Below are 22,196 nucleotides of genomic sequence, written 5' to 3'. Positions count from 1 at the left end.
GTCTCGTCTGTGTGTGTTAGGCGTCTCGTTCGTTCCCAAGGAGACCGGGGAGCACCTGGTGAACATCAAGAAGAACGGCCGCCACATTCCAAGCAGCCCCATCTCCGTGATGATCAGCCAATCAGAGATCGGGGACGCCAGCCGGGTGCGTGTGAGTGGCCAGGGCCTGAGCGAGGCCAGGACCTTCGAACCGGCCGAGTTCATCATCGATACACGCGACGCAGGTGAGTGTGGGGGTGAGGCGAGTGTGTGAGCATTTCTGAGGGGTTAGTTTGACGTATTGGCTTTTGTAAAGTGTTATTTAACTGTGTGTGTGTGTGTGTGTGTGTGCAGGTTACGGGGGTCTGAGTCTGTCCATCGAGGGACCCAGCAAGGTGGACATCAACACTGAGGACCAGGAGGACGGAACCTGCAAGATCACCTACTGCCCCACCGAGCCAGGACACTACATCATCAACATCAAGTTTGCTGACCAGCACGTGCCAGGTACCGGCCAATCAGAGCCCAGCTCGTTAAGGGGTCTGGCCAATCAGAGCCCAGCTGGTTACTGAGTATGCTGTGTCCGTGTGCAGGGAGTGCTTTCTCCGTCAAGGTGACCGGGGAGGGCAGGATGAAGGAGAGCATCACCAGGAGGAGGAAGGCTGCCTCGGTCGCCAACGTGGGGAGTCACTGTGACCTCAGCCTCAAGATCCCAGGTGTGTGTGTGTAACTGTGTGTACCTGTACGTGTTTGTGGAACTGTGTGTACCTGAACGTGTTTGTGGAACTGTGTGTGTGTACCTGTAACTTCGTGCGTGCGTGTGTTCAGAGATCAGCATAGCAGACATGACGGCCCAGGTTACCAGTCCGTCGGGGCAGGTCCACAAGGCCGACATCATGGAGGGAGACAACAACACCTACTGCATCCGCTTCGTTCCCACGGAGACCGGCGTGCACACCGTGTGTGTGAAGTACGCGGGCGTGCACGTGCCCGGGAGCCCCTTCCAGTTCACCGTGGGGCCCCTGGGCGAGGGCGGGGCCCACAAGGTCCGGGCTGGGGGGCCCGGCCTGGAGAGGGCTGAGGCTGCTGTGCCAGGTACCTGGGGGGGGCGGGGGGGTGAGGTGTGTGTGTGTGTGTGTGTGCGCGTGTACTGACCGCTGCGTCCTGTGCAGCTGAGTTCAGTATCTGGACACGAGAGGCGGGTGCGGGGGGGCTGAGCATCGCGGTGGAGGGACCCAGCAAGGCAGAGATCGCCTTCGAGGACCGCAAGGATGGGTCCAGTGGAGTGTCCTACATCGTCCAGGAGCCAGGTGAGGGAGGGAGGAGGAGGGTGAGGAGGGAGATGTGGTGATGTTCTCTTGATTGAGACTTGTTGTAGGTCCTGTATCCTGGCCTGCTGTGTTTCTAACTGTGTGTGTGTGTTTGTAGGAGACTACGAGGTATCGATCCGTTTCAACGAGGAGCACATCCCAGACAGCCCCTTCCTGGTTCCCGTGGCAACGCCCTCCTCCGACGCCCGTCGCCTCACTGTTGCCAGTCTCCAGGTGAGGCTCTGAGACACACACACCTGTCCACATACCAGGACCCACTACCCACAATGCAGCAGCAGCCCCATGACACGCAGGGAGACAGGAAGAGGGACAGACATGCAGGGAGAGAGAGACAGACATGCAGGGAGAGAGAGACAGACATGCAGGGAGAGAGAGACAGACATGCAGGGAGAGAGAGACAGACATGCAGGGAGAGAGAGACAGACATGCAGGGAGAGAGAGACAGACATGCAGGGAGAGACGGACAGACATGCAGGGAGAGACGGACAGACATGCAGGGAGAGACGGACAGACATGCAGGGAGAGACGGACAGACATGCAGGGAGAGACGGACAGACATGCAGGGAGAGACGGACAGACATGCAGGGAGAGACGGACAGACATGCAGGGAGAGACGGACAGACATGCAGGGAGAGACGGACAGACATGCAGGGAGAGACGGACAGACATGCAGGGAGAGACGGACAGACATGCAGGGAGAGACGGACAGACATGCAGGGAGAGACGGACAGACATGCAGGGAGAGACGGACAGACATGCAGGGAGAGACGGACAGACATGCAGGGAGAGACGGACAGACATGCAGGGAGAGACGGACAGACATGCAGGGAGAGACGGACAGACATGCAGGGAGAGACGGACAGACATGCAGGGAGAGACGGACAGACATGCAGGGAGAGACGGACAGACATGCAGGGAGAGACGGACAGACATGCAGGGAGAGACGGACAGACATGCAGGGAGAGACGGACAGACATGCAGGGAGAGACGGACAGACATGCAGGGAGAGACGGACAGACATGCAGGGAGAGACGGACAGACATGCAGGGAGAGACGGACAGACATGCAGGGAGAGACGGACAGACATGCAGGGAGAGACGGACAGACATGCAGACAGACATGCAGGGAGAGACGGACAGACATGCAGACAGACATGCAGGGAGAGACGGACAGACATGCAGACAGACATGCAGGGAGAGACGGACAGACATGCAGACAGACATGCAGGGAGAGACGGACAGACATGCAGACAGACATGCAGGGAGAGACGGACAGACATGCAGACAGACATGCAGGGAGAGACGGACAGACATGCAGACAGACATGCAGGGAGAGACGGACAGACATGCAGACAGACATGCAGGGAGAGACGGACAGACATGCAGACAGACATGCAGGGAGAGACGGACAGACATGCAGACAGACATGCAGGGAGAGACGGACAGACATGCAGACAGACATGCAGGGAGAGACGGACAGACATGCAGACAGACATGCAGGGAGAGACGGACAGACATGCAGACAGACATGCAGGGAGAGACGGACAGACATGCAGACAGACATGCAGGGAGAGACGGACAGACATACAGACAGACATGCAGGGAGAGACGGACAGACATACAGACAGACATGCAGGGAGAGACGGACAGACATACAGACAGACATGCAGGGAGAGACGGACAGACATACAGACAGACATGCAGGGAGAGACAGACATGCAGGGAGAGACAGACAGACAGACATGCAGGGAGAGACAGACAGACAGACATGCAGGGAGAGACAGACAGACAGACAGACATGCAGGGAGAGACTGACAGACACAGACATGCAGGGAGAGAGAGACAGAGACATGCAGGGAGAGAGAGAGAGAGACATGCAGGGAGGGAGAGAGAGAGACAGACATGCAGGGAGAGAGAGAGACAGACATGCAGGGAGAGAGAGACAGGAAGTGAGTCTGCTGCTGTGCTGTTGGGAGGTGCTAAGGCTTCTGGGATACTAAAGGACTGTGTGGGTTTCTCGTGCCTCATTCTAAAGGCTCCCAACAGCCGCCCCCCCCCTCCTTTCCCTCCCTCCCCCCCTTCCCCTCCCTCCCCCCCTTCCCCTCCCTCCCCCCTCGCGTTAGCCCACCAGATGCTAAAAGGTTAAAGAGGTAGAAATGGGCTGTTCTATTTCCATCTCTCCCTCCCTCTCTACCCTCTCTATCGCTTTTTTCTTTCATTCCACTCTCTACTTACTGTGTGTGTGTGCGTGCGTGCGTGCGTGTTACAAATTCACTCTGTCACCTGTCCCTCCCAGCCCTCCTCTTTATCTCTGTTAGCAGTCTGCAGGTAGGTACACCTAGCGGTGTGTGAGCTCTGTGTGTGTGTGTGTGCGTGTGCGTGTGTGTGTACATACAGCCATGTTGAGTGTGTGTGTGTACTGCCATGTTGAGTGTGTGTGCGTGTGTGTACATACAGCCATGTTGAGTGTGTGTGCGTGTGTGTACATACAGCCATGTTGAGTGTGTGAGCTCTGCGTTGAGCAGGAGTCGGGTCTGAAGGTGAACCAGCCGGCCTCGTTTGCCGTGAGTCTGAACGGAGCGAAGGGTGTGATCGACGCCAAGGTGCACAGCCCCTCCGGAGCCCTGGAGGAGTGCGTCGTCACAGAGATAGACCAAGGTAACCACAGAGACCGTATGCCCAGCCGGCCTGTCATAAACTGATGTTGGAAAGTTGGTCTTCAAATAAAAACAATGGACTTATGGATGATCTTCTATCCTCTCTCCCCCTCCTCTCCAGATAAGTATGCGGTACGCTTCATCCCCAGAGAGAACGGTCTGTATCTGATTGATGTGAAGTTCAACAGCAGCCACATCCCAGGCAGCCCCTTCAAGATCCGTGTGGGGGAGATGGGCCAGGCAGGAGACCCAGGCATGGTGTCTGCATACGGGCCTGGGCTGGAGGGAGGCACCACAGGTAGCTGTCCTCTTCCCTACCCTCCTACTGTACCCCTTCACCTACACTACCCTCCTGCCCAGCTGCCCTGCTCTCCCACCTAACGTACCTCCCCCTCGCCCAGGCTCAGCGTGTGAGTTTGTGGTGAACACCAGCAGCGCGGGCCCCGGGGCCCTGGCGGTCACCATCGACGGCCCCTCCAAGGTGAAGATGGACTGTGTGGAGTGTCCCGAGGGCTACAGGGTCACCTACACCCCCATGGCCCCTGGCAGCTACCTCATCTCCATCAAGTACGGAGGGTCCTACCACATCGTAGGAAGCCCCTTCAAGGCCAAGATCACTGGTGAGGGCACGCGCTCCTCCTCACACGCGCCCCTCACACGCGCTCCTCACACGCGCTCCTCCTCACACATACTTCCTGTTCTCTTGACATTTTCTAATCTCCTTTTCATTCTCCATCCCTCCCCCAGGCTCTAAGCTGGTGTCCAGCCACAGCATGCATGAGACATCCTCTGTGCTGGTGGAGCCGACCAGCCGCAGTTTCAGCAGCAGCCAGCAGGCGGCGCCCAGCCAGTCTGACGCCAGCAGGGTCACGGCCAAGGGCCTGGGGCTGAACAAGGCCTTCATCGGGCAGAAGAACAACTTCAGTGTCGACTGCAGCAAAGCAGGTGTGTGTGTAGTTTCTTGTTGTCCATTGTTTTTGTCTGACAGTCTTCTCTCTCTCCCTCCGCCCTCCTCTAACTGCCCCTTCTCTCCCTCTGCCCTCCTCTAACTGCCCCTTCTCTCGCTCCGACCTCCTCTAACTGCCCCTTCTCTCCCTCCGCCCTCTAACTGCCCCTTCTCTCCCTCTGCCTTCCTCTAACTGCCCCTTCTCTCCCTCTGCCCTCCTCTAACTGCCCCTTCTCTCCCTCTGCCCTCCTCTAACTGCCCCTTCTCTCCCTCTGCCCTCCTCTAACTGCCCCTTCTCTCCCTCCGACCTCTAACTGCCCCTTCTCTCCCTCCGCCCTCCTCTAACTGCCCCTTCTCTCCCTCCGACCTCTAACTGCCCCTTCTCTCCCTCCGCCCTCCTCTAACTGCCCCTTCTCTCCCTCCGACCTCCTCTAACTGCCCCTTCTCTCCCTCCGCCCTCCTCTAACTGCCCCTTCTCTCCCTCCGCCCTCTAACTGCCCCTTCTCTCCCTCCGCCCTCCTCTAACTGCCCCTTCTCTCCCTCCGCCCTCCTCTAACTGCCCCTTCTCTCCCTCCGCCCTCCTCTAACTGCCCCTTCTCTCCCTCCGCCCTCCTCTAACTGCCCCTTCTCTCCCTCCGCCCTCCTCTAACTGCCCCTTCTCTCCCTCCGCCCTCCTCTAACTGCCCCTTCTCTCCCTCTGCCTTCCTCTAACTGCCCCTTCTCTCCCTCCGCCCTCCTCTAACTGCCCCTTCTCTCCCTCCGACCTCTAACTGCCCCTTCTCTCCCTCCGCCCTCCTCTAACTGCCCCTTCTCTCCCTCCGACCTCCTCTAACTGCCCCTTCTCTCCCTCCGACCTCTAACTGCCCCTTCTCTCCCTCCGCCCTCCTCTAACTGCCCCTTCTCTCCCTCCGACCTCCTCTAACTGCCCCTTCTCTCCCTCCACCCTCCTCTAACTGCCCCTTCTCTCCCTCCGACCTCTAACTGCCCCTTCTCTCCCTCCGCCCTCCTCTAACTGCCCCTTCTCTCCCTCCGCCCTCCTCTAACTGCCCCTTCTCTCCCTCCGCCCTCCTCTAACTGCCCCTTCTCTCCCTCCGCCCTCCTCTAACTGCCCCTTCTCTCCCCCAGGTCGTAACATGTTGCTGGTGGGGGTGGATGGTCCGAAGCTCCCATGCGAGGAGGTGCTGGTCAAGCACCTTGGGGGCCGTGTGTACAACGTGAGCTACCAGCTGAAGGAGAAGGGGGAGTACATCCTGGTGGTCAAGTGGGGTGACGAGCACATCCCTGGAAGCCCCTACCACATCACTGTCTAGGCCAATCACAGCAGCCCAAACCCCTTCCTGTGTCACTGTTTGACCAATCAGAACAGCACAACACCTTCCTTTATCACTGTTTAACCTATCAGAATATCATGAACCCCTTCCTGTATCTGTTTAACCAATCAGAACAACAGAAAACCCCTTCCTGTAGCACTGTTTAACCAATCAGCCCCCTAACCACCTTCTACATGACTAAACAAATGATTTAACACTTCAAAATCCCCTGCTCTATTATACTGTCAGATAAGACTTCAAAACACTTGTCTCATACCAAACCCAAAGATGAATGATTAAACACTGAATATTCCTCTCCTCATCCCTCCACCTTTCCCTGCATCCCTCTGCCTTTCCCCAGTCAGATCCATCTGTACTGGGGACAGATGCGCCTTTGTATTACTGTAAAATAAGATGTCCTTTCTTTGTCATTTTGCCTCTTTTTACCATGGCGGGTCGGGTGCTGTTCAGCTGTGGGTTACCACTAGCCTTGCCGGGGAGGAAGGAGTGCAGGCTAGCTGTTAGCTTAGCCAAATGTAGCTTAGTATAGGGTTTTAGGAAGAGATTAGCGTAGCATAGCACGGTGGTGTTTAGCCTCCAGCGCCTTTAGCTCGTGTCCGGTGTCCGGTGTGTTTAAAAATACTCTAACGGGCCGTGCTTCCGCTACACCGCTGACCCCGACACCCGGAGAGAGTTTAGTGTAGAGACTACAGTGGTTTGCACGCGACGATGTAGCTCGTTAGTAACGAGTCCACAGGCCTTCAGTCGGAGTAAGCGCAGCCGCAGTAGAGCTGGTGTCGCTCCTAGCGCTTCTCTCTCACGCGTGAAAGTGGGCTTCTCCGCGTGTTCCATGCGCGTGTTTTAAGCGTGTTAATCTTCACTGCTAGCAGAAGGACAACCAGTCATGCAGCTGCATGCGGTGTGCAAGAAGTTCCACTCTCAATATGAATTATTATTAGAATAATAAACATTCTACTTGTATTAAAAATGGAAAGAAAATTAAATTAAAAACTTTCGTGAAAGGTGTGGATGAGGGAACTGTGGTTTGATAAGTATTTAGAGAACGACCAAAAAAAAGAACTGAGTTTGAGGTGTTTTCTGCTTGATGTCCAGCTCTGCGCTCTCAGCTTTGTGTACTCGGCATTTCATTAAAAAGGCTTACTATACGTTTTTGTAAGACTTGCAGTATTTTGATACACAATAAAGTTGTCTTAAGTATTTTTCTGTCAATCCTAGCATGCGTTGTGACGTTTTTCATATTTAAGAGGCTTAGACCACACACACACGTTCTCACTCAATCACAGTTACACACAATGAAGTCCAGAAGACTTTTCAGGTTAGAAATGTCGCCAAGCAACAATCACTTGAAGATCATGAACACTTTTCATAAATGAATTCATTTAACGGGAATCTCCATGATCATCCATTTTGATCAATGTGAGTGACACCCCACAAAGCCAACGCCCCATCCGGTAAAACGACATGGACTACAAGGCTCGTGCCCATAATATGAGCAGAGTCGCGTGGCTCCGGGTGCTGAAAACTTGAAAGGTGAGTGATGAAACGGATCTGTCCTACAGACACTTCAAGCACTGATACAGTATTTTCAGATGTCAGCTAGGCAACTACTAAGTTAATACACAGGTTTAGTATGTTGTAGCTAACTTGATTAGTAAATGTATTTCGCTAAATGAGTAACCGCTTGCTAGAAAAATTACGAGTTCCCAGTTGATTTTAGCTGCTACTCGCAAGCGGATCAAGAGTAGCCTACCTAATATTTAATAAATTTAGCTGACGCTTTTATCCCAAGGGACGTACAGTAGGAGTAGTTGAAACTCCTGATATGCTGCAACCAAATGCTCTACGGCTGAGTTACACCCTAATCATAACAGCAAAACGATAACATTTGCGAAATATAAGATAGTGTTGACTTTTCCTACGCTAATGACTCACTTCATTGGTGTCACTCCTTCCACGCTGAGTTGCATAACTTAAGTCTTCAACTGCAACGTAGCCTTTCAAAATCAGTTTCTCTCTCTCTTCTCTCCCTCTCTGAATGGTTTTTCATCCTTTCAACTTTTTTCCAACTCGAAACTTGGTCTCGTGCTGTGTGTTCCAAAAAAGTTTGAACAAAAAGTTTTGAAAGATTTCTAAAATATTTCTGACCAGCCTGATCGAACCTTAGACTAGCCTGTTAGATCTGATCTGAGACCAGCCTGTTAGTTTTGATCTGAGATCAGTCTTTTAGATCTGACCTGAGACCAGTCTGTTTGTCCAGTCTGTTAGATCTGACCTGAGACCAGTCTGTTTGTCCAGTCTGTTAGATCTGACCTGAGACCAGTCTGTTTGTCCAGTCTGTTAGATCTGACCTGAGACCAGTCTGTTTGTCCAGTCTGTTAGATCTGATCTGACAGGTTCACTACTGCAGCTTTGAAAAAAGATTTTTGCAAAAGTTTTGACAGGTTGAAAACTACATTTTTGAAAAAAAGTTTAACAAAAAGTTTAAACTTCCGTTGAGTGTTCCCAAAACGTTTTTTAAAGGGTTTCAAAGGTTTCTAAAATATTTTCGACCAGCTTGTTAGATCTGATATGAACAGCTACACCTGGATGAGAGAAGCCTGAGGAGAGAGCTCTGCAATTGGACCCTTCTCGGAGAAGTGAGATGTTTCGATTGAATTCAGGCTCAATTGCCTTTACCTATCCTTGGTATCCTGGATGTTGCAATATTATTATTTTTTTTACATATAAATACATTTAAATTTTTGGTGAATTCAAAATCAACAAATTCGGTGGTGTTTAAATTTCAATATTAAGTATTTAATGCCTTTTAAAATTCTAAACATGATGTCATTGATTTGCTTCCATAGCAGCCTTTCAGTTCTGCAGCCTCTCAGCTCTACAGCCTCTCAGTTCTGCAGCTTCTCAGTTCTGCAGCCTCTCACAACTCGCAACTTTTGACATCTGCCGCCCTTCTCCTCTCTCTCCCCTGGTTGCGGTCAGACACGGCGTCATGTCTCTCGAGGAGAAGAGCGACCAGGAAATCATCCAGCTGCTGAAGAAGTTCGGCATCAAACATGGACCTCTAGTCGGTAAGACGCGCGCTACAGGAACTATCAAACATGGACCTCTAGTCAGTAAGACGCGCGCTACAGGAACTATCAAACATGGACCTCTAGTCAGTAAGACGCGCGCTACAGGAACTATCAAACATGGACCTCTAGTCGGTAAGACGCGCGCTACAGGAACTATCAAACATGGACCTCTAGTCGGTACGACGCGCGCTACAGGAACTTTCATTCTGTTAGTACCTAGTGTCATACTTCTGTATTATCTAGCATGAGACTGGGTTGTACCTGCCGCACATCCCACACCTGCAGAGTTCTACCAGCAGAACAGTGGCTAAGGCCAGCGGACGATCTGCACACACACACACACCACACACACACACCACACACACACACACCACACACACACAGCGCACACACACACAGCGCACACACACACACACACCACACACACCGCGCACACACACACAGCGCACACACCGCACACACAGCGCACACAGCGCACCACACACAGGGTTTGAATTTTGGGGGGTGATGACCCCCTTAATTGAGACTTGGACCCCCCCCAAAAGAGGTAAAAACAACAGGTCGTGAGGGTCGATACATTTATATATCGTTCTTACCTGTAACCGTAACCCCCCCGATTGTCATTGTATAATTCGCACTCTGACACAGCACAGACAAACGCAGTGTTCTCAGGTGTGTGGTGGTATGGATTATTTTTGTAGCTTTTGAGGTGTGTGGTGTGTGTGTGTGTGTGTGTGTGTGTAGGCTCTACTCGTGGTCTGTATGTGAAGAAGTTGAAGGATGTGATGGCCAAACCTGATGTTTCTCCTGACAAGACGTTCTACAGAGAGGAAGGTACCAGCCCCTGCAGAATTATTTCACAACCAGCACTACTGTTACTGGTGCGACCTCAACCTGGATAACAGTATTCATGTATTTAGTAGATGCTTTTGTCCAAAGCGACTTGTGGGGGTGTGTGTGTGTGTGTGTGTGGGGGGGGCAGGCGGGCTCTCGGGCTTCCCCTGGTGGCCATGCCCCCCTGATGGCCACGCCCCCCTGGTGGCCACGCCCCCCTGGTGGCCACACCCCCCTGGTGGCCACACCCCCCAGGAAGTCCATGAGGGTCTGACCCATCAGGAAGCCCATGAGGGTCTGACCCATCAGGAAGCCCATGAGGGTCTGACCCCCCAGGAAGCCCATGAGGGTCTGACCCATCAGGAAGCCCATGAGGGTCTGACCCATCAGGAAGTCCATGAGGGTCTGACCCATCAGGAAGTCCATGAGGGTCTGACCCATCAGGAAGTCCATGAGGGTCTGACCCATCAGGAAGCCCATGAGGGTCTGACCCCCCAGGAAGCCCATGAGGGTCTGACCCATCAGGAAGCCCATGAGGGTCTGACCCATCAGGAAGCCCATGAGGGTCTGACCCATCAGGAAGCCCATGAGGGTCTGACCCATCAGGAAGTCCATGAGGGTCTGACCCATCAGGAAGCCCATGAGGGTCTGACCCCCCAGGAAGCCCATGAGGGTCTGACCCATCAGGAAGCCCATGAGGGTCTGACCCATCAGGAAGCCCATGAGGGTCTGACCCCCCAGGAAGCCCATGAGGGTCTGACCCATCAGGAAGCCCATGAGGGTCTGACCCATCAGGAAGTCCATGAGGGTCTGACCCATCAGGAAGTCCATTAGGGTCTGACCCATCAAGAAGTCCATGAAGGTCTGACCCATAGATGTATATAAAGACTAGATGTCTTACGGCGGAGTCTAGAACGTCCGCACATGGCGGCCATCTTGCTACAGTCAACTTGCTCACCCATAACATTGTGTTGATGCTACATGTACTTTTTAAATGACCATGACTTGCTCAATTTTCAACCGATTTTTAAACGGTTTGGTTTGTTATCAACGTCAGAGATGTCGTTATGCCACTGCATACTTCTATTATATTTTCTAAATAACAGAATTATTCATAAGTATGGAGTGGCATAACGACATCTCTGACGTTGATAACAAACCAAACCGTTTATAAAATCGAGCAAGTTATGGTCATTTAAAAAGTACATGTAGCATCAACACAATGTTATGGGTGTAAAGGGAGTCAGATGGCTGAGCGGTTAGGGAATTGGGCTAGTAATCAGAAGGTTGCTGGTTCGATTCCCGGCCGTGCAAAAGGACGTTGTGTCCTTTGGCAAGGCACTTCACCCTACTTGCCTCGGGGGAATGTCCCTGTACTTACTGTAAGTCGCTCTGGATAAGAGCGTCTGCTAAATGACTAAATGTAAATGTAATGGGTGAGCGAGTTGACTGTAGCAAGATGGCCGCCATGTGCGGACGTTCAACTCCGTTGTCCGGCAACGCGGACGAGACATCTACCCTTTATATATATCTATGGTCTGACCCATCAGGAAGCCCATGAGGGTCTGACCCATCAGGAAGTGTTTATAGCTGTGTTTACAGGTACTCAGCTGTTGTTGTTGTTGTTGCAGAGGAGGAGGTGACCTATATACACTATCATACACCAGTGAGTTATCCTGTCTGTCTGCCTGTCTATCCATCTGTCTGTCTGTCCATCTGTCTGTCTGTCTGTCCATCTGTCTGTCTATCCGTCTGCCTGGCTGTCTGTCCGTCTGTGTTGCTGCCTGTCTGTCTCTCCTGTTTTAACCCAGCGTACCTGTCTGTCTCTCTCCCCTCAGGTGAGAAATGAAGGATATAGAGATGTGTAAGCAAAACTTTCACTTTAAAGTATTTGTATAGTATTTATAGTATGTGTATAGTATGTATACTATAGTATGTATGAATGTATGTATAATGTTTGTAATATGTAGCGTGTTTATGTTTGGGATTGTTTGTGTTGTTCTACAGCTCCAGACGAATCGTTTCCAAGTATGAAGAGCTCCCTGATGATCACTACGGCCATGACACAGAGTGAGTCTACCACTGTGTGTATGTGTGTCAGTGTGTGTGTGGTAGCATGTGTGTGTGTGGTAGCATGTGTGCAGGGCCGGAGTGGGGCCACTTTTCAGCCCGGGAGTTTCAGGCCCAAGACTGGCCCTTTTTTTGTATACCAAACAGGCCCGGATGCAGCCTGCTTTGACTGGGGGTGCAGTGAACATTTCTGGGGGGTATCATGATTACAGAAAGGGATCGTATAATTTTTTATATTGATACAATTTTTGAGACTGCTTAACGATCCGAGTGTTACAGTTTTTTTTATTCGCTTTGGTACTATTCTCACAAGTATGTGGTAAAACCTCACAACTGTTAGTACAAGGGTCAAAGCAGATCATCAAAAAGTCTGTTTTTTCAAACATGTAATCACATGTTCAATTGACAAAGTACAATGCACAAAATTACACAATCACTTTTTCACCACACCTAATCAGTGTGTCATCAAAGAAATATCTTTCATATGAAGTCATTGTCTTTCACAATGCAATGCTCACAATACTTTTGATATGCTTCTCATCTAATTTGCGTAAATACATTTGACCAACACTTAATCCAACTGATCTTAATGGTTAATCACTGAACCGTTTGGTAAACCTATATATTTTCATTTCAGCAATAAACAGTATATTGATTTTGAGAACTACAGAAATAAAATTTGTTTTTGTACGAACATATAAATTAACCACACATGATGAATACTCGTTATTGCTACTTGATTTCAGATTGGGGTAACCACAATTGGTCATTAGATATAAGTAAAAGTGGGGGCGTAAACACTGGCAATTTTTTTCAACATAGCAGGATAGACAGCAAGGAATAGGAAGAGCTTGTGGACAAGGGATCCGTCAGAGAGGTGGGCATGAGAGAGGTCAACAGAGAGGTCAGAGGGGTGGGCATGGGCACCAACAGAGAGGTCAGAGAGGTGGGCATGGGCACCAACAGAGAGGTCAGAGAGGTGGGCATGGGCACCAACAGAGAGGTCAGAGGGGTGGGCATGGGCACCAACAGAGAGGTCAGAGAGGTGGGCATGGGCACCAACAGAGAGGTCAGAGAGGTGGGCATGGGCACCAACAGAGAGGTCAAAGACGTGGGCATGGGCACCAACAGAGAGGTCAGAGGGGTGGGCATGGGCACCAACAGAGAGGTCAGAGAGGTGGGCATGGGGCCTCTAAATGTTATGTTTTGTTCTCATTTAGTTACATAATAGAAAGTATACCTATGTTACAATTATATCTGAAAAATAGTAAAAACTACGTAATTTGCCCAAATGATTGTAGACGATGTCTTCATTGATCCTTCACTTGATTACACATAGGATGGATATTTTGGAAATTATTATTTATTATGTAAATGTGAGTAATGTAAGTGTATTGCCTAATGTGAAACTGTGTAATCTGTCTTTTACATAGTACTGGAACATATTAATTTCAGCACTTCTAAGGCCGATTTGAAACATGTATCTTGCATTGTTTGCTGTTGGATGAACTGATTGTTAAAAGTACTAAATTGAAAGAAGATCAATACTGTTGTGTTTCGGTGATTAAACCAAATGTTCCCATTACATATTACAATAATCTTGTGTTTGAAACAATGATTATGTGGACTGGAAACATGTGCAACTGACTGAAAGCATTCCATCAGGTTTTGAAAGAATGACTAGCTGCGTTACAAGTGTGATCAGTTTGGATTTTTGTACTAAGAGTTTTGAAAATGTACACCTTACTTGTGAAAATAGTACCAAAGCGAGAAAAAAAAAACTGTTATCAGGCACGGAGCCAGACGTTGTAAACATTCGGAGCTTTGCCCCAACGACATGGGTTTGATGTGATGCAAGATAGGGACTTCTACACTTAGTGCGAGCGCGCATTGCGCGCGAGCGAACATTTTTGTCCATTATTTGAGCGCAAAATGGGGAGTCAGGTGGCTGAGCGGTGAGGGAGTCGGGCTAGTAATCTGAAGGTTACCGGTTCGCCCTGGCTGCGCAAAATGACGTTGTGTCCTTGGGCAAGGCACTTCACCCTACTTGCCTCGGGGGGAATGTCCCTGTATTTACTGTAAGTCACTCTGGATAAGAGCGTCTGCTAAATGACTAAATGTAAAATAGTTTGAGCTTTATGTAAAATAAACAGACGTTTTTCAATTGGTAAAAACCTTGTCTAGTGATGCCATCACTCCGGCCCTGCTCCCATCCATCCTCCCTGACGCGTATCGTTACGGTAGCGTCGCCCGTCCCAGCTATCGGTAGCTGATCTGAAAAAACGTTTTAGAAAAGACAGGCTATGGACCCAACCAACTCTATTTGGGAGGGGAGAACTCCCTCACATGGTACAACCCATGCTGAGGCTGAGGTGTCAGAATGCAGAACGTGTGTAGCCTACTTTAAGAGAAGATAGACTAACGTGACAAATGTCAAACAAACAAAAAAGTCCTTGACCGCCTAAAAGTGAAGCGGCCCACCGGCCCAAAAGTGAAGCGGCCCATCGGGAACTCTCCCGATTACCCACCCCGGCCCTGCATGTGTGTGTGTGTGGTAGCATGTGTGTGTGGTAGCATGTGTGTGTGTGTGAGCATGTGTGTATGTGTGTGTGTAATATCTCATCTCCATGCTTGATCAGGCCCCAGATCCACAGCACCCAGGCAGCCTATCACAGCACTGCACATTCCAAAGTGCCAATCACAAAGGCTGCAGGGGGCATGTCCCTGTGGCTGTGGCTGCTCCTATTGGCTGTGCTGGCAGCCTTCCTGTACTTCATTTACTCCAGCATGGAGGCCAACACAGAAAGCCCGTTTGGAACAGGACACATCCACAAATAGTCCTCTCACTCTTTCTCCTCACTCTCTCTCTCTCTGCTACCTCTCCATTTTCCCATTCTCTCCTTCTCTTTCCTCCATTTTCTCTCCCCCCTTTCTTTTCTGTTCCTGTTCTTACATCTGCACCTAAATTACCAAAGTTTTTTTTATTAAATAAAACAGCAGAAGTCTTGCAAAAATATTTTTGGTGTGTTTGCTAGTCGTACATACAAACCTCATTTCCAAGAAAAGGGATATTTTCTAAAATGTTATAAAAAGATACATCTGTGATTTGTCAAGTTTCTTGAAACTAACTGACTGAAAAAATATAAATGTTTTCACTAACCCACTTAATTGTATTTTTTAAGTATTCACCGTTTCAGAATTTGATGCCTGCAAACTGCAACACGTGAAAAATAAACTGGAGGATTCCCCAGTGCTCAGGTTAATTGGCAGGATTTGGCATAACAGGAGCATCGACCAAAAGCTCAGTGTTTATAAAGAATGGGTCTGGGCTCATCGCTTCATGCCATCTTTGTGAAAGGATTGTCCATTCAAAAAGAACATGGCTCAACACAAGTTGCAAAGACTTTAGGTCGTTTAGCTTGTACAGCGCATAATATTGTGGAAAGATTCAGGGAACCTGGAGAGATCTCATTGTTTAGGGCGGGAACCCACGGCTGAATGTTTGTGATCTTCGAGGGCTCAGATCTCATTGCTACTGTGATACTGTACAGTGTTTCCCACAGATTAGAAAGCAATTTGTAGTGGTGGTGGTGGGGGGGTGGGGGGGGGGGGGGGGGTTGTTCCATGTCAGACTGGGTGGGGGGTCAAAATAATTCCTTTGTTATTAATTTGTTCGTTACACATAACTTTATTATATTAAATATTAATCAAAAATTATTCACACCTTCACAAAATCCACACGCCCAACCCAAAATCCACATATTTAACACCCTATACAAAAGTCACACCCCATTCAAGTCCTATCTGCCAGAAACAGAAGAATAGAAATGTGTTCCCTTGTCCTGAGACCTGCTTTCTTACCTGCCTGTTTCTACATCTGTTTGTCCACCTCACCTGTTGCTTCAGCTGGCTCTCTCACAGCAGCATGTTGGATGCTGTCCTCCTCTCCTACTCTTTCTTCAATGCCTAATGAATCTCTTTCTCTCTCTGACCCTGTCTTTCTGCTTGAGCAGCACTGGTTGAAGCCCGAAAATATTGTAAACAAATTCTGCATACAGTATGCAGGTCGCAACGCTAGTGCTAAATAATTATTTAGCTAGACGGCTCCATGACGGTGGGTAAGTAGGGCTCGTGAGACTGCTCACCAAAAGAACGAAGGGGAACCAACTTGTCTAGCAGATTAAGACATGTTCGTAGGTACCGAGCGAAAAGTAGCCTCAACTTTCCTAGACTTTTAGCTATAGTACTAATGTTGAAGGCTCGCTGATATCGCTGTCTGTCTTACTAGAACGTATCTATGTGTCGTTGCTAACGTGTGCTGATGTTGTACCTGCTTTCTGTGTGTGTATGTGAGAGAGACACGTGAGTGACAGAGAGACGGAGGGAGAGCAGGGAAAGGAAATGCAGATGAACGAATACGCTGCGTGTTTTAGATAGCGTTAAAATATAGGCTAATTCAATGATAATAACGAAACGCAATATGTGGCGGCCGGTGTTGATTCTGTGGCACCGCCACAAATTAGTCTGTGTGGGAAACACTGCTGTAAATATACAGTTCATGCAGATCATGCCAACATATAAAGACATACACACACATATATTGGCACAGATAATCGTACATACAAAGCCTGCATCAAACCCCACATTTATAACAGAATTTAATTTCTCTAAATAAAGTAGAATATATTGGTATTATTTAATTGAAAAATCATAAATTTGTAAAATGTTCAAATTCTGCACAACATTTTTTGTCAGGTAGACAGACAGGTAGCTCGTCCAATCACTGCATTCAGGCCGAATGCCATCATAAGACCGTAATGATTGGTCGTGTTTATTTGATGTTTATTACAGTCCTGCGACGCCCACAGATTTGGGATTGATTTTGTTTGACTGTCAAACCTTTAGATGTATTGGTTGCTATCAGGATATGAAGTTTATATCGGCAAATATGACAACAAGTACATTGCCTACTCTGCCTTTAAGTCCTGTGTCTGTTGCCTTCTCTCTTCTCAGCTGATTGATGCCATATCAACTCATGAACCCAGATTAGCCACAGACTAGCAATCACCCCGTTAGCAACGGGTCGTTTGTTTTAAGAAGTGACAGTTAGCTTGAGTTAGCTTTTAGCTAACTCAAATTCTGTTGCCATAGGTGACGAGTCACTGCTGGTCCCGCAAAATCCGAACTCCTGTGTTGTGATGATGCTTGTCTCTGTGTTCAGGCCAGGTCATGTGATATGTCCAGGCCAGGTCATGTGATATGTCCAGGCCAGGTCACAATGTGGAAGTTCGGAGCAAAGGCTAATGGGACTAGACTGGGCCTGTGGTCTGCAGAACAAACGAGGGCTCTGGCAGTGACATCACAGCTGGCCTGGGGGGTAGCAGAGGTGAAAGGTCAGGGAGATGTACAGTATCGTACTGTGTTATCCGAGTGTGTTTTCTGTTATCTAACAACATCTAACAACAACATCTAACAAGGGCTAAAGTCTTGACCTGTCTCTTCACGCAGGACGGATGTGTGTGTTAGGACAGTGTAATACTCAGCTGTCCTCACGTGTGTGTGTGTTAGGACAGTGTAATACTCAGCTGTCCTCACGTGTGTGTGTGTGTTAGGACAGTGTAATACTCAGCTGTCCTCACGTGTGTGTGTGTTAGGACAGTGTAATACTCAGCTGTCCTCACGTGTGTGTGTGTTAGGACAGTGTAATACACAGCTGTCCTCACGTGTGTGTGTGTGTGTGTGGACAGTGTAATACACAGCTGTCCTCACGTGTGTGTGTGTTAGGACAGTGTAATACACAGCTGTCCTCATGTGTGTGTGTGTTAGGACAGTGTAATACACAGCTGTCCTCACGTGTGTGTGTTAGGACAGTGTAATACACAGCTGTCCTCATGTGTGTGTGTGTTAGGACAGTGTAATACACAGCTGTCCTCACGTGTGTGTGTGTTAGGACAGTGTAATACTCAGCTGTCCTCACGTGTGTGTGTGTGTGTTAGGACAGTGTAATACACAGCTGTCCTCGTGTGTGTGTGTGTTAGGACAGTGTAATACACAGCTGTCCTCACGTGTGTGTGTTAGGACAGTGTAATACACAGCTGTCCTCGTGTGTGTGTGTGTGTGTTAGGACAGTGTAATACTCAGCTGTCCTCACGTGTGTGTGTGTTAGGACAGTGTAATACAAAGCTGTCCTCACGTGTGTGTGTGTTAGGACAGTGTAATACACAGCTGTCCTCGTGTGTGTGTGTGTGGACAGTGTAATACACAGCTGTCCTCGTGTGTGTGTGTTAGGACAGTGTAATACACAGCTGTCCTCACGTGTGTGTGTGTTAGGACAGTGTAATACACAGCTGTCCTCACGTGTGTGTGTGTTAGGACAGTGTAATACACAGCTGTCCTCACGTGTGTTTGTGTTAGGACAGTGTAATACACAGCTGTCCTCACGTGTGTGTGTGTTAGGACAGTGTAATACTCAGCTGTCCTCACGTGTGTGTGTGTGTGCCTACCGGCTCCCCTCGAAGCCAAGCGCGGTGATGAAGATGTTGATGAGGACCGTGAAGAACACGAACACCGTGGCTGAGTTGTTCATCATGTTTAGCTTCGCATGCTTCCTCACGTCGTTCAGGTCGTACTTTACTGAGGAGACACACATTCACAATCACACACACACATACACACATCTGAATAAACTGGAACTGTTGTCAAGAGAGGCAGGAGTGAAAGCATTAGGTGTTTTTGTATCTGTGTTCATATGTATATTGTTCAGTATGTGTAGAAAGTGTGTGTGTGTGTGTGTGTGCCCCCACCTATGAAGACCAGCAGCAGCCCCACCACCACCTGCAGGGTGATGGACAGGGAGAGCAGCACCAGCAGGGGAATGTAGAAGCGGTACTGCGGCCCCACGTACAGCAGGGTCTTCAGCTGGGAGGAGTTGGCCATGAGCAGAGCCACGTCCAGCATGCTCTGGGCAGCGCTCTTCTTGGTGGCATAGTGGTTCATGTTGATGCCGCGGAACTCTTTCTCATTGGCCGCCTCCTGTGCCTGGAGGCAGAGGAGGCGGGGTTAGTGTGGGGGAGGCGGAGTTAGTGTTCAGTGTTCTATCACAGTGTTCTGTATGTGTGCTCTGTCTCTGGTCTCTGTGTTCTGTGCTTTGTCACTGTGTTCTGTCACTGTGCTCTGTCACTGTGTTCTGTCACTGTGTTCTGTCACTGTGCTCTGTCACTGTGCGCTGTCTCTGTGTTCTGTCTCTATGTTCTGTGTCTGTGTTCTGTCTCTTTGCTCTGTGTCTGTGTTCTGTCTGTGTTCTGTCTCTGTGCTCTGTATCTGTGCTCTGTCACTGTCTTCTGTCTCTGTGTTCTGTCCGCAGTGAACCGCTGTCTCATCAGAGAGGAATGACTTCAAATAACAAATGTTCTTTTACACAAAGAGTTCAGACAGAACAGTGTTACCTGGTAACACACCCCTCTTTGTGTAGAAGAACATTTGTTATTTGAAGTCATTCCTCTCTGATGAGACAGCAGTATCTGTGTTACCAGGTAAAGCGCACGCACGCACACACGCAGCTGTGTAGGCAGTGTTTGGGAGGGCTCAGATCCATAGAAAAAGAGAGTTGCGACACGCTTTCATCTCGCCGACACGTGATCACGTGGTTCAAGTAGCTCGCTGTAGTTCCAAAAACCTCTTTTTGGAACTACTGCATTGTATAACCAAGTTTTCAATGCAGCTGGCTAACGGAAGTCGCTTTCTCAGGCAAATGATGAATGAAACAGGCTCGTTAAAGAAATCCGAGATTCTGGCTATCTTCAGCAGACTCGTATCTCCAAAAAGCAGTCCTCCCACGTTTTTGGTGTAGAATGGAGTGAAATACAACATTCACTGCCAGTGAAACACTAGAAAGGTAGAGCTTTTTTTTCATGTGGTTCCGGTAGCTCGCTGTAGTTCCAAAAACCCCCACTGCTGTCAACCTGTATGAATGGTTTTCGGCGGGACAGACAGCAGCACCATCTCGATTCACGGACATTTTCGGTGTAACACATAATATCAATTGGTTACTGGTGTGTTGTATCATGTATGTCTGATACTTTATTAACATTTATGTCTATTACATTAACTTCTAATACATAACGCAATATTGTGAAGCAGAGCTAGAAATGGCTATGCTAGCTACCATACCGTACATACCAAACAGTAGCCTAATGAGGACTATATTGTTCCACTTAACGTTTAACCTTCGACTGTTGAAGTAAATGGGACTTGTTAAACGTTTTTTCATTCATCAGCCCACTTACAATTTACCACATTAACAACACTTATATTTGTAGTACTTGATGCAAGTTGAATCTAACCATTATCACCAGCAACTGCTCAATTTAAGACAAGAAAGGAGTTTGGTAAATAGAACAGAATATACAAGGCAACCAATTGCATTCAATAAAACATTTTATTTAGTGATCCGGTGATCTTCTGGCTATGATACACGTACAGCTAGCTACAGTAAAAGTGTTGCTTACGTTAGATACTAGACCTACAGTCTAGCTCTAACTGCATTTAGAATCTAACAAGCTATATCTTACGATAAACTTTAACTAAAGCTGGCTATATAAAATACTACTAATAACAATTGATATGTGGTGGTAGAAATATGAAAAAATGCAGGATTTTCATCAATTTACCAGCTAACTTGCTTCGGAGACATTGAAAATGAATGGGGTTCAACAGTGAAAAATACAATGTTTGGAACTATAGGTAGCATGTGGCACGCTTTACTTCCTCATTCCTCGATAACAATGGGAGTCTATGGACGTGTCGCAACTCTCTTTTTCTATGGCTCTGGGAGGGCCTATTGGGTTTGGTTTCACCTCACTAGGCAGGGCTTGAAATGACATGTCTCTCATGTTGCCTCTGTATCTACCTGCCTTCAGCTTCTCCAAACACACACACAACTCCACACCACTACACACACACAGATATACACTTACACACACAGCTACACACAAAACTACAGAACTACACACACGTTAATCCTCATATACCAATCACTTTCAAATGTATAAAAAAAAATTAGGACGACACAAAGTATCTTACAAACGTCTCAACAACAGTATTTAATATTATTATATATAGACAGCCACTCGATGTGCCTAATGCACCATCATTCCCACGGCTGCGGGGCGCCCAGAGCGCGGCATGGTGACGACACACCAGGGTGTGAAAGTTCAGAAACAAAAGCGTTCTATTCGTTCCTCCGCGCAGAGGGGAGAAAAGCTCGGTAGTCGTGGACCCTCGAGCGACATGACGGAGACACGTCCCTTTTTTGATTCTCAAACACAAAACCTATCCTAACCCTACAATAAAGTGAACTTTACACCAAACAGTATGCAGTTCAATTAGCATATAGGCCTATAAGGTACCTTAAATCCATAAAACAGCAGAACATGTTTGTGGTTTTGAACAGGATTGAGCGGCGGGCACCTTTCTGGTAGTTAAGCTCAACAAGCGTTCAACATTTACGATTATCAATTGGCTAATAGTGTAGGCCTACCTTATTTAAGTGTGCGTGCGCCTTTTGCTGTGCGTGTATGAGCGTTTACCTCGACGTCACCCAGTTCTTTAAGGGCAACGTCCTCTCCATTTAGTCGGCTCGCGCTGTCCATTCTCCAAATCACGGAACTTCGATCGCTGAGCTCTGGTCTTCGGTTCTACGGTGTTATGGTCGTGGTCCGGTCCAGACCGATCTCGGGACTGTTAGACAGGAAAACATGCGAACGTGAGTGTGTGTTTCCCCGGGGCTAACGAGACATTAGAGTCTGCCCCTCCCACCCTCTGAAGTAGAGTTTCTCAAACGTTCTAAAGGCTTTGGAACCATCTGCCATTCTCTTGTTTCAACAATGCCTGTCCAATACTGATATATACATGTATTAGTGTATATAGTACTGTCCTAACCGTGATAACGACCCATTTATTTGAACCAGGTGTGTTGGA

The 22,196-nt window shown here is 48.6% G+C and overlaps 3 protein-coding genes across 4 annotated transcripts in view; 2 read left to right on the top strand and 1 right to left on the bottom strand.

The window, feature by feature from the left end:
• Positions 1 to 7,457, top strand: part of flna (filamin A, alpha (actin binding protein 280)) — a 32,651-nt gene extending 25,194 nt beyond the window's left edge. The window contains exons 38-48 of the mRNA XM_067240601.1: positions 21 to 224; positions 334 to 486; positions 573 to 695; positions 808 to 1,074; positions 1,152 to 1,289; positions 1,408 to 1,523; positions 3,835 to 3,967; positions 4,088 to 4,264; positions 4,368 to 4,586; positions 4,714 to 4,911; positions 6,038 to 7,457. Coding sequence (XP_067096702.1) covers positions 21 to 224; positions 334 to 486; positions 573 to 695; positions 808 to 1,074; positions 1,152 to 1,289; positions 1,408 to 1,523; positions 3,835 to 3,967; positions 4,088 to 4,264; positions 4,368 to 4,586; positions 4,714 to 4,911; positions 6,038 to 6,222 — 1,913 coding nt within the window. The 3' untranslated portion in view covers positions 6,223 to 7,457. The remainder of the gene's footprint in view (positions 1 to 20; positions 225 to 333; positions 487 to 572; positions 696 to 807; positions 1,075 to 1,151; positions 1,290 to 1,407; positions 1,524 to 3,834; positions 3,968 to 4,087; positions 4,265 to 4,367; positions 4,587 to 4,713; positions 4,912 to 6,037) is intronic.
• A 295-nt stretch (positions 7,458 to 7,752) lies between these two features.
• emd (emerin) lies at positions 7,753 to 15,263 on the top strand. 2 transcript variants are annotated; one of them, XM_067240642.1, is made up of 7 exons: positions 7,753 to 7,773; positions 9,223 to 9,311; positions 10,059 to 10,148; positions 11,780 to 11,814; positions 11,987 to 12,012; positions 12,156 to 12,218; positions 14,858 to 15,263. In XM_067240642.1, exons 2-7 carry the CDS (start codon positions 9,233 to 9,235, stop codon positions 15,054 to 15,056), a joined length of 492 nt encoding a protein of 163 aa, XP_067096743.1. In that variant the 5' UTR covers positions 7,753 to 7,773; positions 9,223 to 9,232; the 3' UTR covers positions 15,057 to 15,263. The 2 variants fall into 2 exon arrangements, with proteins under 2 accessions (XP_067096743.1, XP_067096744.1); XM_067240643.1 differs by lacking the exon at positions 7,753 to 7,773 and adding an exon at positions 8,849 to 8,879.
• A 1,655-nt stretch (positions 15,264 to 16,918) lies between these two features.
• si:dkey-93l1.9 (uncharacterized protein LOC562339 homolog) lies at positions 16,919 to 21,868 on the bottom strand. The gene is made up of 4 exons (XM_067240470.1): positions 21,806 to 21,868; positions 19,022 to 19,256; positions 18,722 to 18,851; positions 16,919 to 17,588 (listed from the first exon to the last, which is right to left on the bottom strand). Exons 1-4 carry the CDS (start codon positions 21,866 to 21,868, stop codon positions 17,528 to 17,530), a joined length of 489 nt encoding a protein of 162 aa, XP_067096571.1. The 3' UTR covers positions 16,919 to 17,527.
• Positions 21,869 to 22,196: the final 328 nt, after the last annotated feature.

This window comes from Osmerus mordax, chromosome 7, assembly GCF_038355195.1.
Source record: "Osmerus mordax isolate fOsmMor3 chromosome 7, fOsmMor3.pri, whole genome shotgun sequence".
NCBI classification, from domain to species: domain Eukaryota; kingdom Metazoa; phylum Chordata; class Actinopteri; order Osmeriformes; family Osmeridae; genus Osmerus; species Osmerus mordax.
This window is presented reverse-complemented; position numbering and strand designations above follow the sequence as displayed.